Source organism: Helicoverpa armigera, chromosome 23 (assembly GCF_030705265.1).
Source record: "Helicoverpa armigera isolate CAAS_96S chromosome 23, ASM3070526v1, whole genome shotgun sequence".
Taxonomy (NCBI): domain Eukaryota; kingdom Metazoa; phylum Arthropoda; class Insecta; order Lepidoptera; family Noctuidae; genus Helicoverpa; species Helicoverpa armigera.
Window position 1 is genome coordinate 1,829,957 of NC_087142.1, and position 15,393 is coordinate 1,845,349.

At 36.8% G+C, this 15,393-nt stretch overlaps 1 protein-coding gene and 1 long non-coding RNA gene across 3 annotated transcripts; one reads left to right on the forward strand and one right to left on the reverse strand.

Annotated features, from left to right (window-relative positions):
• The first annotated feature begins 1,598 nt into the window (after positions 1 to 1,598).
• Positions 1,599 to 4,162, forward strand: LOC135118518 (uncharacterized). Its single transcript, XR_010277632.1, has 2 exons — positions 1,599 to 1,739; positions 2,860 to 4,162. It is a non-coding gene; the product is annotated as an uncharacterized LOC135118518 (long non-coding RNA).
• On the reverse strand, positions 1,732 to 4,481 carry LOC135116592 (uncharacterized). Of its 2 annotated transcripts, XM_064040828.1 has the most exons (3): positions 3,836 to 4,481; positions 2,492 to 2,706; positions 1,732 to 2,280 (listed from the first exon to the last, which is right to left on the reverse strand). In XM_064040828.1, exons 1-3 carry the CDS (start codon positions 4,306 to 4,308, stop codon positions 1,802 to 1,804), a joined length of 1,167 nt encoding a protein of 388 aa, XP_063896898.1. In that variant the 5' UTR covers positions 4,309 to 4,481; the 3' UTR covers positions 1,732 to 1,801. The 2 variants fall into 2 exon arrangements, 1 of the variants encoding a protein (XP_063896898.1); XR_010277629.1 differs by lacking the exons at positions 1,732 to 2,280; positions 3,836 to 4,481 and adding an exon at positions 2,775 to 2,912 and having other exon boundaries at positions 2,328 to 2,706.
• Between the last annotated feature and the right edge of the window lie 10,912 nt (positions 4,482 to 15,393).

The window sequence follows — 15,393 nt, forward strand, 5'->3', positions numbered from 1 at the left end:
ACGCAATTACATGTGCTACACTACTGGATTTGGGACTTTTTCTTCACACCCCTAGCACACGACGACCAACGGAGCAGGTAGTACCATACTACTCAACCACCCACAGACGAAATGTCAAAACCAGAGCAAGTGTCGTCAGAATAAGTTCTAGTCCTATAAAGTAGAAGAATTTATAACAACCATATCTTCAAGAAAATTGAAAAAATATCGGATGATGATGCATTAGAGGGTCTGTCTTTAGTGTTAACTGATAAAGCAGCAACGTGGTGGATTGAAATAAAATCTGAAATTAACAAAAGGAGTCAAGCGATCGATGCAATACGGTGTGCTTTTGCGCCGAGAAAACAACCGCACGAAATGTACCTGGAAGTTTTTGCAAATAAACAGGGTAATGAAAACATAGACGATTTTGTTTGCGGAAACCGAGCATTGTTAGCTCAATTTCCAGTGAAGCGACAAAAAGAGGAGGAACACTTGGAGGAACACAGGATACATGGTGTATGGGTTGTTGAAAATATCGTACAAGAAGGAGATAGCTCGCAGTGACATCAAAACATTTGCTGATCTACTGGAACGCGGTCGCCATCTTGAAAGCCTTGCAAAAGAAGGTGAGGAAACCATAAAATTTACCACGGAGCGTAAGCCTATAAGGAGATGTGCCTACTGCCTAAGAAAGGCCTGTTTTTTAAGAATGTCGCAAAAGGTGGGCAGAAAATAAAACAACAAGCACAGATATCAAACCTCAAAACCAGTTAGCTTGTTATGGCTGTGGGACGCCAGGTGTGGTAAGGAGTAACTGTGTGACCTGTAAAAATAATGAAACGCCGCCAAAACCTGTTGCATACTGTATTATTTCTGTTTTATTAAGAATTTCTTAACTATTTTTTCGGCTTGGGGTGCATTCATTCAGTTATGCGTGTGGTAGATTCGTACTGTACGAATATCATTTTTAAGAAGGAAACCAGGTACCTGGAAGTTCGTTTTTCCCAATACAGAAGATAATGGAACTTTAAACTTGTTTGATTTGGTTTGTATAATTAATCAATCCAAATCGACATTCTTCGCGAACAGCTAAGATATTTAGTTTTTCTAAACATTTAGTATAATGTATGTGGGAATGTATCCGAATACCTGATTGATTGAGTGAAAGTGTTTTAGATGTGTATCCGAATGATGAGAGTGAGATGATGAACGAGAGAGCATGAAAGGGAACGAACGAGAGAGTATTTTGCGAGCATTATGCTTTACGACGACACGATTGAAGACGATGTTAATTAAGATTAAGGCTGCGTTTCCACCAGAGATGTGCGATGGAAATGTGTCGTGCGAGGATGTCTAGCTGTGCTGTGAAAATGTGTGGGTGTTTCCACCAAAGCTGTGCGATGATAATGTGCCTACGAGGATGTGTAGCGGAGCTGTGAAAATGCGCATTAATGTGTGGCGCGAGGATGCGTTGCGAAGCTGTGAAATGTGTCGACGGGGGTGCGGTGTAGTGGGAGCGGAGTAACGCGAACGCCTGCCTGCCGCTCACCGCGCTGCGCTCACGTCTCACTTTGCTGTCGTAAGCGCTTGTAGTCGTACGCATGTCGTACGGTTGCGTGGCATAATGGACGAAAAATTAATTGATGCCGTTCAAAAGTTTCCGTGTTTGTGGAACACTTCTTTGTCATTTTACAAATGTAATGAAACTAAGGACGCTGCGTGGGAGGAAATAGTCAAAGAAATACAATATAAAGATGGTAAGTAATAATCATGTATTAAAATCAGGTATATTAAAATACAAGTTACAATATTTGGGTATTTATTGTGTGCGATGAATTCGTGACGAAATACGAGTATCTTGCCATGACACTTTTCCTTGATTATTGAAATAAGAGCAGTATTTCTCTCTTACATCATAACTATCACTTGACACGACGACGGAAATGCTAGGAACCGATACAAGAGTACTTGTATTTGTGTTATCAATGCAATCCAAATAATTACTTTGTCTTTCAATTAAAAAATTATGCATTACACATGTGGCTTTTACGATTTTGTCAACCGTTTCCACTCTGCATTCAAAGTCTTTACGATACACATACCACTTTCGTGCCAATACACCGAATGTAGCTTCTACAATGCGACGTGCCCTGGAAAGTCTATAGTTAAATATACGTTTCTGTTGGTCTAACTGGTCCCGCGGATATGGGCGCATGAAATTTTCCATCAAAGGAAAAGCCTCATCTCCAATGAATACAAATGGTACTGGTTCACCTCCTTCATATAATGGTTCAGGTTCTGGAAGATTCAATCTTTTTCTTTCAAATATTTTCCAAAACACTATCATCAAATATTCCAGCATCACTAAATCTTCCCATGGATCCCACATCAACCATTATAATCTTTCTCCTAGCGTCAGCTAAGCACATAAGCACTATAGAAAATCTTTGTTTGTAATTAAAAAAAGAGGACCCAGTGTTTGCAGGACACATTATATAAACATGTTTACCGTCTAGAGCCCCCAAACAATTTTTAAACTGCCATAGCTCTTGAAAATCCTTTGCTATTCGCTTCCAGTCGTCTTTGGTAGGTTTTGGAATAACAAGAGGTTGTAAAACAAGCCAAAGAGCATTACAAACTTCTGCCACAATTCTCGACACACTTGCTACTCCAATCCTAAAATTTTCTGCCAATCGTGTGAACGACGAGCCCGTGGATAAATACCTGCAAAAAAAGGAATGTTTATAATAATAGTAAGAAAAATAATTAACAAATAAAAAAGTACTCTTTACCTGTTACTGATTTTTTGCGATCTGTAAGACAACATGCTTGGTATAAAAATGTTATATTCCTAATCATAATTTTCTATTATTTCAGTGAAAAGCGCTAAGTATCGTTGGAAACAACTACGGGATAGCCATCGGGACGCGCTAAAGAGGCAGAAATCTAAAAAGCGGACAGGCTACAACCAAAACACGTGAATGGAAATACCAAAAATTGATGGAATTTCTTTTACCGTACATGGCCAACAGAGATAGAGAGTCAAGTTATAAAGAGGATATTTCGTCACCAAATAATGAAAATGACTCTTCGCAAAGCACTCAATATTCATTAAACCAAGATGACTCTTCGCAGAGCACTGAACATACACCAAATCAAGCTGACAATCCCAACAATCTTTACGAAATAGCCTCAACTTCAGGCATTTCAACAGATTCGGTCACCCCGTCATCATCAAAGAAGAAAAAAGGCGATGAATTATCAATTTTAATACAAAAACATATGAAAAATCAAGAAGATTTTCGAAAAGAAAGGCAAGAATTAAGAGAACTTTTAAAACCAACGGACTGCGATGATACTGATCATTTTTTTCTTTCAATGGCGAAAACATTTAAAAAATTACCAGATTACATGCAAGTTCCTTTAAAAAGGAAACTTTTTAATATGATTAGCGAAGCCGAAGAATCTTACGTGCTGTCGTGGTATAATCAAAATATTGGTTATTCTTCAAGCTCTGATAGCAGTATAGCAGTAGGTAGTAATATAGCAGGCCAGATGGATTTGCCGCCTCAGCTGGATCCTGAACAACTTGGTTATTCTTCAAGCTCTGGTAGAAATACAAATAAAACAGTGGGCCAGATGGATTCATCTTTCCAACTGGAAGCTGTACAACCAGCATCTCCGGGAACACAACATTCAGACCTACAAACGCCAAATACTTCAAACAAAGTAGGAACAGAGCCTAATTTGCCATGAAAAGAGGAACTTGTTGTCTACTTATTTTGCAGATTATGATTACTTTTCAATTAATATGTTTAATAAAGACAAAATTGATTCAAACTATTTTACTTACTTTAAACATACCGCCAATTTTTCCTTGGTGCTGATGCATTCTCTGTAGTGAGTGTCTTCTTTCTTGATAATGTTCTCAATCAAATTGTGTAACTCATAAAAGTTACTTCTAGATACTCGATAAGAATTTTCGAATATTTCATCATCAGCCGTATGAAAAAAGGTAAAGAATTCTCCATGTAATCGATGATATTTAATATGGTTACGTATCCAAAACCTGTGTGTTCTTGTATTGCTCAAAATTATAGAACTAATAAACTCCGTATCTTCTGCTTCCATTTCTTCATCACAAATTGTTAAATATAAAAGTATTTTCTTTTTCCAATTATCCATATTATTATCTATTTTGCGCACTTCTACTTCCAACAAACTCCGTCTATGGACTGGCTGGTACAGTATGCGCAAACCTCGCAACACATCTTTCTCAACACACATTCCTCGCACACTTCCCTCGTACACATCCCTCGCACACATCCCGCGCTTGTTTTGTATGCGCAAAAATCTAGCTCCGCTGAGCCGTTTCCACCAGAGCTGTGCTGACCGAGGCAAGGTAAATGAAGCGATCCTATTGGTTCTTTACAAACACATCCCTCGCTATGCATCCTCGCACATCTCTGGTGGAAACGCAGCCTAATTCCTCTACAATGGACTCATCTGGCACTTCATCATCAGCATCACATACCGCTACGTCTTCTCATGCCATTACACCATCACCAGATGCCAATGTTGGATTCGAAACTATCACTGAATTGTAATTAAAATAAACAATTGAATTTTAAATTTGTCAAATTATTTTTATTTACCTTTACATAATCACTTAAGGCTTCAATAATAGCGTCACAAACTTCTGGAACTATTCTTGAGATACTCTGCTTCGATACTCGAAATAAATATTGCAAGCTGCTATAAGAATCTTCGGTTGCTAAAAATCTTAAAGTTATTAAAACTCGTTCCTTCACAGTGATTGCTCCTCTGTATTTTGTATCGCACTTTTTGATTTTATCAGACAACAATGAGCACAAATTTTCGAACTCTCGTACGGACATTCGTGTAAAATTATGTACAGTCTGATCATATACTAAATCTCCAAGTAATCTATTTCCATATTGGTGGCGACGCTCATAAATTTTTCTAATCCAGAAGCGTCTAGGTTTTTTCTTGATACGTGACTGTTTTCGTTTCTTTAAACAATAAGCAGCTAGGAAAATAGCTGCAGCTGAAAATACACGACTGTCCATTACGAATACTCTCGGACTTATGATGGCTCAGCCTGCCTCGCGAGGCGGCCTCGTGTAAATTGAACAAAACTACTGAGGCTGCCGAGGGAGCCATCGCTCGCGATCCGGACACCGAGGCTGCCGCGCGAGCCTGTGCGCTAGGTGGGTACGCGGCTATTAAATAAATACAAGAATTGAATTTTCAATTTTTTGAATTTGAAACATAAAAAAGCATGTATAGGGTCGAATTGAGTAACCTCCTTGCTTTTAGACAAAAGTAGTATTTTTATTGACTATTCACCGTCGATATTCATTTCACAGTATTATTAATGTTTTCTTTACTACGTACCAACTGGATATTAGGCGTAATGATAAACCCCACCAATAGCAAAGTCATATATATCGTTGGATAGGTCTTTTTAACTGGAACAACATTTACTATGAACATACATGGGGGTGATTCGGATACCCCATAGCATAGAGCTTCTAAATTTTTCTTTTGGACGCCTATAGATGGGCCACCCTGTATAAAGGAAAGTTGCATTTTATCTAGGGAACACGCGGACGATGTCGCGGCCTACAGCTAGTTATTTATATAAGATGCAATGGTAAGAATTTTTAATTTTCAGGACGGAAATATTATAGAAGAAACTCTACCTCCTACCTAACCTACCTCTACCGATGCAAACAAGACTTGACTACACAAAATTACCCAGCAGTGCCTCAAACTTATAATGCTTGGTAGCTTCGTACGAAAATAGAGGACTCGAACTTATTGCTCAAATGCCCAGTTTTAAATCTGTCAAATCATCGTTGTATAGATATAGAAATAAGGTAGCAGGAGTTGAAAAAATCCAAAGCGACAAAATAGAAGAGGTGCAAATTCCCGGATGAAGATTTCTTAATGGCAGATAATTATTACTACGATAATAAACGAATCATTATCTTTTGTTCGAAAAGAGCAAGAGAGTTATTACTTAGAGTTCAGGATTTATTATAGCGATAGAACCTTTAAAATTTGTCCAAGACCGTTTGATCAACTATACACCATACATGGTGATATTGGAAATACTGAGAACAGTACAAAGATCGTGACACTTGTGTAAGCTCTAATGAGTGATAGACAACAATCGTCCTACGTGGCTTTATTTTCTTTAATTAAATCCCAAGTACCTGGATGGAATCCCACAAAATACAAAACTGATTATGAAAAACCAGCTATGACAGCCATCGCTAAAGTTTTTCCATCTGTAATAGTGAGCGGATGTAACTATCATTTTAACAATGCTATTTAGCGTAAAGGGCGCGAGCTCGAAATCACGAAATCGAGCAATCCAGCAAAAATCCGGGATTTTGTAAGCGTGTTGACATTATGTTAGTTAGAATAATTATATATAATTTTTTTTATGTGATTCTATGTAGCATAATAAATAAAAAACCAAAAATCTATGGTAATTACATTTTATTTCTTTGGAAGGAAGAAGGAACCGTAGCAAAGGGGACTAATGGGAATAATAGTAAAAAACTTGTACCAAAAATATAAAAGTAATGGAGGCCGTTATGGCTTTACCAAGTTTTACAAAAACAAACCCTTTTATGTTTTGTCGCCGCATCTTAATTCGCGTAATACGTGTCTCTGTGTAAAGCACAGCAATATCGAATTTTTATAGTACTTTGCTGAAAAATAAAGTGCTCCTGTTTGATATAAAGGATTTATTAAAAAATTAACAATGTATGCACAATTAATGCAAAGATTGTAAAAGTAAGACACCTAGTGTTGAGGATGTTGACAATGACAGGGAAGTCAGCTGGTTTCGTTGGGAAATCCAGAAACATACAAATACGAAGAAAGATGGCAAAGAAAGCAAAGACATGGTAACAAAAAGAACAGCAAAAGTAATGAAGACAGGAAACATAACGGAGTTAAAAAGTATATTTTCGAAAGATTTACTGGCATTCAAAACTCATTATTTCAATATGAACCACCAACAAACCCAATTTCAAAAAATTATTTCACAGTTGAGTGACAACGAGGTTGTTATTGTTGCGGACTTTTCCGAAAACTACTATGTCTTTATAGTCTTCTCATTTTTCTTTCAAAACCTACTTCAAAAATTCACTGGATATTGCAGACAGGTGCATTAGAACTGTAGTAGAGAAGAAAAATGCGTCAACTGGTGTTCTAGAAGGAGAGAAGAGAGACATGCATGGAAAACACATTAACAGCATTCCTCGCATCGAAAGCAAACTACCAAATCGCACTATTTGCGAAAGCAAACTACCAAAGAATTTATAGTTGGTGAGAAAACATTGACTGATATTTATTCAGACTACAAAGAAGAATGTATAAAACAAGGTTTACCTTATATTCAGCTACATACATACCGAAAAGTTTTCAATAATGACTTTAACATTGGCTTCTCTGTGCCCAAGAAAAGCTCAGTAATCTTTATAGGTACCACAATAGTTTATTTGTTAGAAATGTGTTTTGCTTAAAAAGTTACATCAAGATTGTTTAACTTTATTTAAATATCTAAACAATACTAGTATAATCTGATGTAGTTATGTATTTAAATCTGTACAATACACCACACTAATCCAGAAAAACAGGTGATGACTGCAAGAAAAAATGGAAAATGATACGCGATTCCTATACAAGATATAGAAAAAAAAAATAAGGCGGGTACTGGGTCAGCCGCAGCAAAAAACGCAAAAGACAAAAGGTACCAACAGTTGTCGTTCCTAGACAATATTCCCGAACACACATCGGGGGGTACGAATATAATAGCCTCACCTCCGAATGTAACTGATAATGAAGATAGTGTTGATTTAGATAACCTAGAAAGAGAATCACAAAATGCTTAAAGAACTTTTAGAAGAAGTTGGTGGGCAAAGTTCTTATATAATACTGGACGAATCCACTGACGTGACAACAGTAAAGTACATGGCATATTGCATCCGATACTACAACACAAAACTAGAAAAAATTGTTGTTGATTTTTAGGCTTTCAAGAAATATTCGAAGCAACAGCTGATGCCCTGTGTACATCCTTTATGAGCTTTTTATCTGAAATGGGCTTAAATATTCAGAAACTTATCGCAATAGGAACTGATAGAGCTAGTAATCTTTGTGACAAAAATCACTCCCTTTTCACTCTTTTCACGTGGCTTAATGCTGATTTCAGTCCTGAGTATTTTGATGATAGATATATTGCGTTCCGACATGATAGGGACTCCATACTAGCAAATGCGGAGAGGGGTGTTGGAGTTGCGATTGCTATACGCCGAGAATTAAATCCTACCTTGCGAGAAGGATGGAATGCAACTGTCTCACCAGATCATTTGTGGATTAGTGTTCCACTCGCCTCTAAAGGGGAACCGGCAGGCTCCTGCATTCTTAGGGTGCTTACATAAAGAAACAGGTTGCCGGTACAGACAAACCTGTACGGGTCTGTACCGATCACTGCAGGTATAATATTTCAATACAATCTTATTGACTCACTTATAAAGAAACAGGTTACCTGTTTACCTGTTTCTTTGGAATATTATACCTGCACTGATCAGTACCGACCCGTACAGGTTTGTCTGTACCGGCAACCTGTTTCTTTATGTAAGCACCCTTACACATATACTGTGCTTATATTCCACATAGTAGTCGTCATGAGTCTGACTTGGGCCTTATCACGGAAAGCGTGAACGACTTGATCGAACTCTATTCGGACGACATGTTCTTAATCACGGGTGATTTTAATGTATCCCATGCAATTTGATGTTACGATGCCGCTAATTCTATGGTGATTCGTTCTGAGTCTGGCAATGAGTAGTTATTTTAATTAGATTTCCCATTCATTGGTGCTACGCCAGATGGGCTCATTGGAATTGACATTCTGGTAGAAGTCAAATGTCCTTTTTCAGCATCAAAAATTGGCATGAAAAAAGCTATAGAAGAAAATAAAGTACAAATATTAAAATTTAATAAGAAAACGCGCACTGCATCAATTAATAAAAAAAAGTAATTGGTTTTACCAAATACAGGGACAGTTGCATGTGGCAAGACGACGGCAATGTCTACTTGTAATTTGGGCCGGAGAAAAAGAGCCAGTCCACATCGAAATAATTGAAAGAGATGACGTATTTTGGAAATCTAAATTGGAGTCCAAATTAATACGATTTTACCACAAATGCCTACTTCCTGAAATCGTGAACCCCAGACATACGCGTGGTATGAGCATAAAAAATCTGACACTTGAAGAGAACAAACCATCCGAAAATAAGGAAAATGAGGAATCTCTAACGCAAGACAATCCTGATTTGCTATCAGGTCCTAGTTTCCAACTCGGAGGGGAGTGCCATGAGGATTGTGGCTTTGACCTTCTTAGAGGAGACTCGCGCCCGGCATTGAGGAATGTATCGGTCGATGAAACTGAACCTGGACCTAGCACACGACCACAACATTTTTATGAATTTTAATTTCTATGCTGGTACCTATATACTGGCTGCTGGTGCAAAGTTCAAGCAGTTCACGATAGCTTGCATAGAGTATTGTTTGATTTAGACTATTTTAGTGTGAAAACAGCGTTTAATGTAATTCAGTGTATTTATAAATGAGTCGCCGTAGTAAGATAATCGACTTAGCATTAGCTAAAAGTGAAATAACAGAAACCAATGCAGGTAAGACATAGTATTTATTTTGTTCTGCAGGCATATATTTTTCAATAAGAGTAGGATAATCCTTTTCTCAAAAACCATAGAAACCTACCTAAACCTAGTACCTAGAACCGTGTTGTTAAGTCACAGAACGCAAAATAATAAACTAGGAAAGAATTTCTCTTGGTTAATTTACCTAAACTTTTGATGGTGATAACAGTTATCAAAGGTAATTAGCGACATTCAAGCTTTTTGTTCTAAGTATTATTTTGAATGCCTAATTGGTCTAGTGGTCGCTAACGCGGCTGTCAGTTCTGTGTTAGATTCCCAGGTCTTACAATGTGTTATTGGTCTTTTCCCATTAGGAATTGCTCGATTGGGTTGATGGCAATAGGCTCGCATGTTATTGTTTTAAACACATATTTGCCAGCTGTATTATTTCATTTTGACGCTTTTGTTTTCAGGAAATAACGATGATAATAATATGCCGATTGAAGAGAGAATGCCAGCAGCTTTTATATAGTCGGGTAAGTAATTTACTTTTTTGCAAAAACCAACGGGAATCATTCGATTCATTTGAGAAAGCCGGTAAAGTACCGAAGATTACAAAGATAGCCGTAAAAGGATATCAAAAAGAAAAAAACAAGACGATGAACAACGCGATGGAGAAGTAATTTTACAAGGAAGGGACAATTTCAAAGTGAATACTTTTTTGCCAATATGCGACCAATTGTTGGGCGAGTTAAGGAGGCTTAAAACATCCTATGACGCTGTGACCGCCAAATTTGTATTTTTATCCAATTTGGGTACACTTTCTGAAGCGGAAATTAAATCAAACGCATTATCACTCCAAAAGTTGTTGACGGACGCCCGCGTCGCTCGCGTGCCGCTACTTAAGGTTCCTAGTATTAAATAGTATATATTGTGTGTCGTGTGTGCGCATTATACGTTTATTTACCACCAATCGTTTTTTCAATCAAACTCGGAACGAAGCCCAACTATACGTATCTCTGTAGGGTTATCCTACAGATCTCGCGGATGATTTAATGGACGAATGCATCTTACTAAAGAATTTTGTTTGAGATGGACCAAACATATTGAGTTTACTGCTAGTAAAGTCAAGAAAACTATCTACCTTTTTAAAGTACTAAGGCATTCTGCTGACTTAGAGACCATAAACATGGTATATTGCACTTTGCCAGTCCATCATAGGCCACTGTATTCTGGCTTGGGGTGGATCGACAAAAACTAAATTCCTCGCGGTGGAACGTGCGCAGAGTTCAAAATTACAGGAGAAAGATTGGAGAAAGAAAGACGCAAATGGCGTTATATTCAATGGTTAATAATTGTTGAGAAATCGATGTTCTCGTATCAAACATTCCGACAGATCCATTTGAGGTTACAAGAATATAAAAATTGTAATAGTTTATTGTTTGGTGCCATTATGCAATTGCCACCAGTAGGTAAAGGGCAATTGGTGTTTTGAGCAGCCTCTGTGGTTGAGTGCTGAGGTACATTTATGGCAACTGTTTTCATTTTGTGAGCTAACCATAAACATGCGACAAATATCGGATACTGACTTTGTTGATCTATTAAATAATTTATGTTTCGGAGAACTTACTACCGCGCAATTAGAAATTCTATGTGAAAAACGCCGTGTACCTCTGACAGGTGAATAAGCCGATGGCGCGGCTGTAAGGATATTCCCCACTGTGAGATTAGTTGAACAGTATAATACCCGAATTTTTCCAGTAAAACCTAAGATTTACCGACATGAGTTGATAAATGTAAGAATTTAATGAAGATACGATTTATTCGGACTTCTACCATTTCAATTCAATACATGCTAGGTTTTACCAATGTGGAGTGGTAAATGTTAAAAAACATAACGTGCTCAGCGCAACGACTCGTACTTGTAGGTAAATTTTGTTTTTCTTCACCTTGCACTTCCGGGAATTCGTGTGCGAAATGCGCTTCGTCGCTAAAGTCGTCAAAGTCATCACCGAGGTATTCACTGCTCGATTAATCGAGAAAAAACTACCTACTTACGAATATAATGGCCTATTAAGCTATAGAAACTTACGTGGCTAAAGTTAGGTAACCCAGTAAAATGGAGGAAAATTATAATATAGGATGTAGTAGGGCCGCTCCCCGAAAGTGATCGTCGGGTCACGGAATTTAGAAATTTTCCTATTTCTACGTAATTTTCTAATCTGCCCCACGCATTTTTTCAAAATCCGACTTGGTGACTCTAGGATAACGTCAACAAACCAGCAAGTTCATGGCAAACGTGCACTTGATGGAGTGGGTGGTTGCATCAAAAGAACATGCGATAAGCACGTTGTAAGAAGCCATGATAAGGCTAGTTTGGATGCGATGATGTTAAGCTTGGAAAATAATTGTAAGGGAATTGAAATTTATAAGATCAATGAATCACTAGTTCCTGAAATTAAATAAATAATAGACAATAGCACTACACGACCTTTCAAAGGTATGTTTGGAATTCGTCAGTTATTATGCAGAGTCAAAAGTCAAAAAGGAATTATTGAAAAAACTAATTATATACCATACATGCGTAAATGGATGACGCCGACATCCGACGCCGGGCAATTCAACCAATTAGGCGGCCAAAAATACAATTCATAAAATTTGTCTCAGGTAAAAAAAAAAACGACTACCTGCGACTGGTCAATAACCGTAGGTTTATTCATTAAAGGAATGGAAGGAATCGAAGGAAATAAAAACAAGAACTACTAAGGATTGTCGAAATAAGAGAAGAGATGTTTCGTATTACTATCATTTTCAAGTCAAACATGAAAAAATTGATGTTTGCAAAACTTTATTTTTAACGACACTTGGTTACAACCCACAAAATAACAGACATGTTCACGCGGCACTCAGTAAGGTAATTGATAATCAAAAAGATAAACGAGGATCATACAAACGCCAAAATGTCATAGACAGAGACATAATCAAGGATCATATACAAAGTTTGAATCCAACAATTTCACATTACCTCGCGAACATGCCCCTAATAAACTTTATCTGCCGAGTGACATCAATGTAACAATGATACATCAATGCTTCATTGAAAAATATCCCAATATGTCGGTATTGTTTGAAACATATCGAAAGGTTGTAAAAGAAATGAATATTTCCTTTGCTCATCTCGGGCATGAAGAATGTGAGCAATGTGCTCTCTTTAAATAACATACTGGGTGTTCTCAGGAAAACTGTGACCTCTGTATCCAAAACAGTAAACATAAGTCACGATACACAGAATCCAGAGAGGAATATCAACGAGACAAAGAGCAAGGTCTTACTGACAAAGACTGCATATACTTTTCTGTAGATCTACAGAAAGTACTCATGTTGCCACGAATGGACCAATTTAAAACAGCGATATTTTGTCCTCGTGTTATTACATTTAACGAAAGCTTTGTTCCACTTGGAGGTAATAATGGTACAAATGTTCCAATGCATAAAATACTAATACATGGCACAACTGTCATGGAAAATGCACTATTGCACCTCTTGGTTTATTGTCAGAAGAAGCAGCAGAGGCGCGTAACAAGCATATTCGACTGTACCGACAAAATTACGCTAGAAAATTTTCTAGAGAGCAATGCAATTTTGATGTAATGAACAGATTATTGCTCAGCTCAGATCCCTTGATATCTAGCATCAGACCAAAACCTAAAAAGAGGTCTACGCCACATAGTGAAGAAGCAATACAAATGCTTATGCCTGCTGAGGCCCACACGGTTGAAGAAAATTCCTCGGATGAGGAAACGGCCGCAGAAGAGACTGATAATGAAATACATTAAAATGCGAATGGATGAAAAATCTGGAAGAGACGGCTCTTAATTGAAAAATAAAAACTTCTATTTTTTTTTTCAATAAACCGTTATTTTAATTTTCTCATCAACAATTGTGTTTTACTTGAATATGTGTTCACCAAAAGCTTTTATAATTGATATAAAATAATAATAAAAAGTAAAAACATGTGACACAAACATTTTAATACCTATGTATTACTGCGCGGCAACATGGACCATCTCCACAACAATAATTTTAAAATCTTTATGGAATTTGGCGCTAATAAATTGTAAAAAAGCTGTTAAATATTTCTAAAATTGGGACCAAAGCTTGCCAAGATTTCGTGCACTGACGGTTGCGATTTTAATATTTTTTAAAATCACGGCGAAATATTTCTATGTGATTGGCTTTAGTGACGCCGCTGACTAAAATGAAATATATAATACGTAAACCGGATTTATTCCATTCTAATACCAAAAACTAATACCACTGGTATTTGATTCAACTCTTATTTTTTTTTCTATTCCGAACGGATACCACTTTTTAAATAATTTAATGTACGAACGAATACCGACAACTTGAATTTGGTACAGTCAGCGCAGTAAAACCTAATCAAAGTAAATTTGTTTTTCAATATTTTTATGTAATCGTAATATAATGCTTAAAACTTTCCAAATTCACTTCACTCCAATATTTTTACAAAGGTTAGCATAGGTAAGTAAGAGTAGTTTTAGTGAATCATCTTGCTATTTTTTTTACCTGCGAGAAAGGGTGAGTTTGCTCTATTGTTCCCAAATTCGAAACAACCAATCAGAGTCAAGTGTGACTGGAATGTTGTGCTTTGACTCGGAGAGAAATTTTATCTACATAAATTCCTCAGTACATTTCCGTGCGGTGGCGGTGGCGTATTGGTATCAGAGTGACAGTGATTTTTATTTATTAAGTGAGTATATTAATTTGTTCTTTTGTATAATTTACTTCTCTTTATTAAAATTAGTGTTATTTTAAATACCTATTATTTGATTTTTTTATCATAATCCAATCAAATGTAAAAGTTACATACAATATATAATTTTTTTTTAGATATACGAAACGATAGAACGGTAGAACGATAATCAGCCCTCAACATCTTCGGGAAAAACAGGAAGCTTGACTTTCATAACAAGAAATGGTGGCTTGGTTTTAATGAGAGCTGGTTACCAGTACACAAAAAAAGGGAAAATAAAAATGGATGGACCCATTGGAGATGTGTGAATGTTAAAGAGTGCAGTGGATCTTTGCAGATAAAGGTATGTTACCAACTTCTTACATAGAGTTTAACTGGCTTATTTATAATGGATTAGTGGAGCTTTATAAGGCCTTTGTAGGAAGCTTGTTAAAATCGTATTTTAGAGGTAAAAACACTCTTTATTTCTCCATTAAAGTTAATTTGATTTAAAGAAGCCATTACCCTTCTTTAAACGTTCGTTAACAATAAAATGGCCGACATCAATTCTATTCTATTTCTTTAAATGGCAATTAGTACCGATGCCGCTGTCGACAATTCTGTCATTGTCAAAAGTGAATTAGAATAGCAAGAGTAAAAAAAAACAGTGTTTAAAAATGCATAAACAAATTTTCTGTGACCAGAGGCAAACAACGTTAAAATCGACTAAAATCGCATATTTTTCTACAAAATGGCAACATTGTGTACGATAGTGACGTTTAGTTATGGGAGCTCTAAGAAACGATTATGAATTAGAATTTTTATCGAACGTTCGGTAGGCTTAAGGTGAATGCTCCAGGGTAGAACGATAATTTAAATTTTGCGGGCCACCCTGGAGCATCAACCTTAAAACATGTTTTAACTAATGAAGGTTTATACCTTCGGTAAGCG

What these genes read in the sequence shown, in the direction of transcription:
- LOC135116592 (XM_064040828.1), bottom strand. Translation starts at nt 4,308, where the DNA reads ATGTGTGCGAGGGATGTGTACGAGGGAAGTGTGCGAGGAATGTGTGTT. An exon ending in AAATTGGCGGTATGTTTAAA is followed by an intron (nt 2,707 to 3,835) that starts GTAAGTAAAATA and finishes CTTTTTTTGCAG; the next exon opens with GTATTTATCCACGGGCTCGT. An exon ending in TTGTTTGGGGGCTCTAGACG is followed by an intron (nt 2,281 to 2,491) that starts GTAAACATGTTT and finishes TGAATCTTCCAG; the next exon opens with AACCTGAACCATTATATGAA.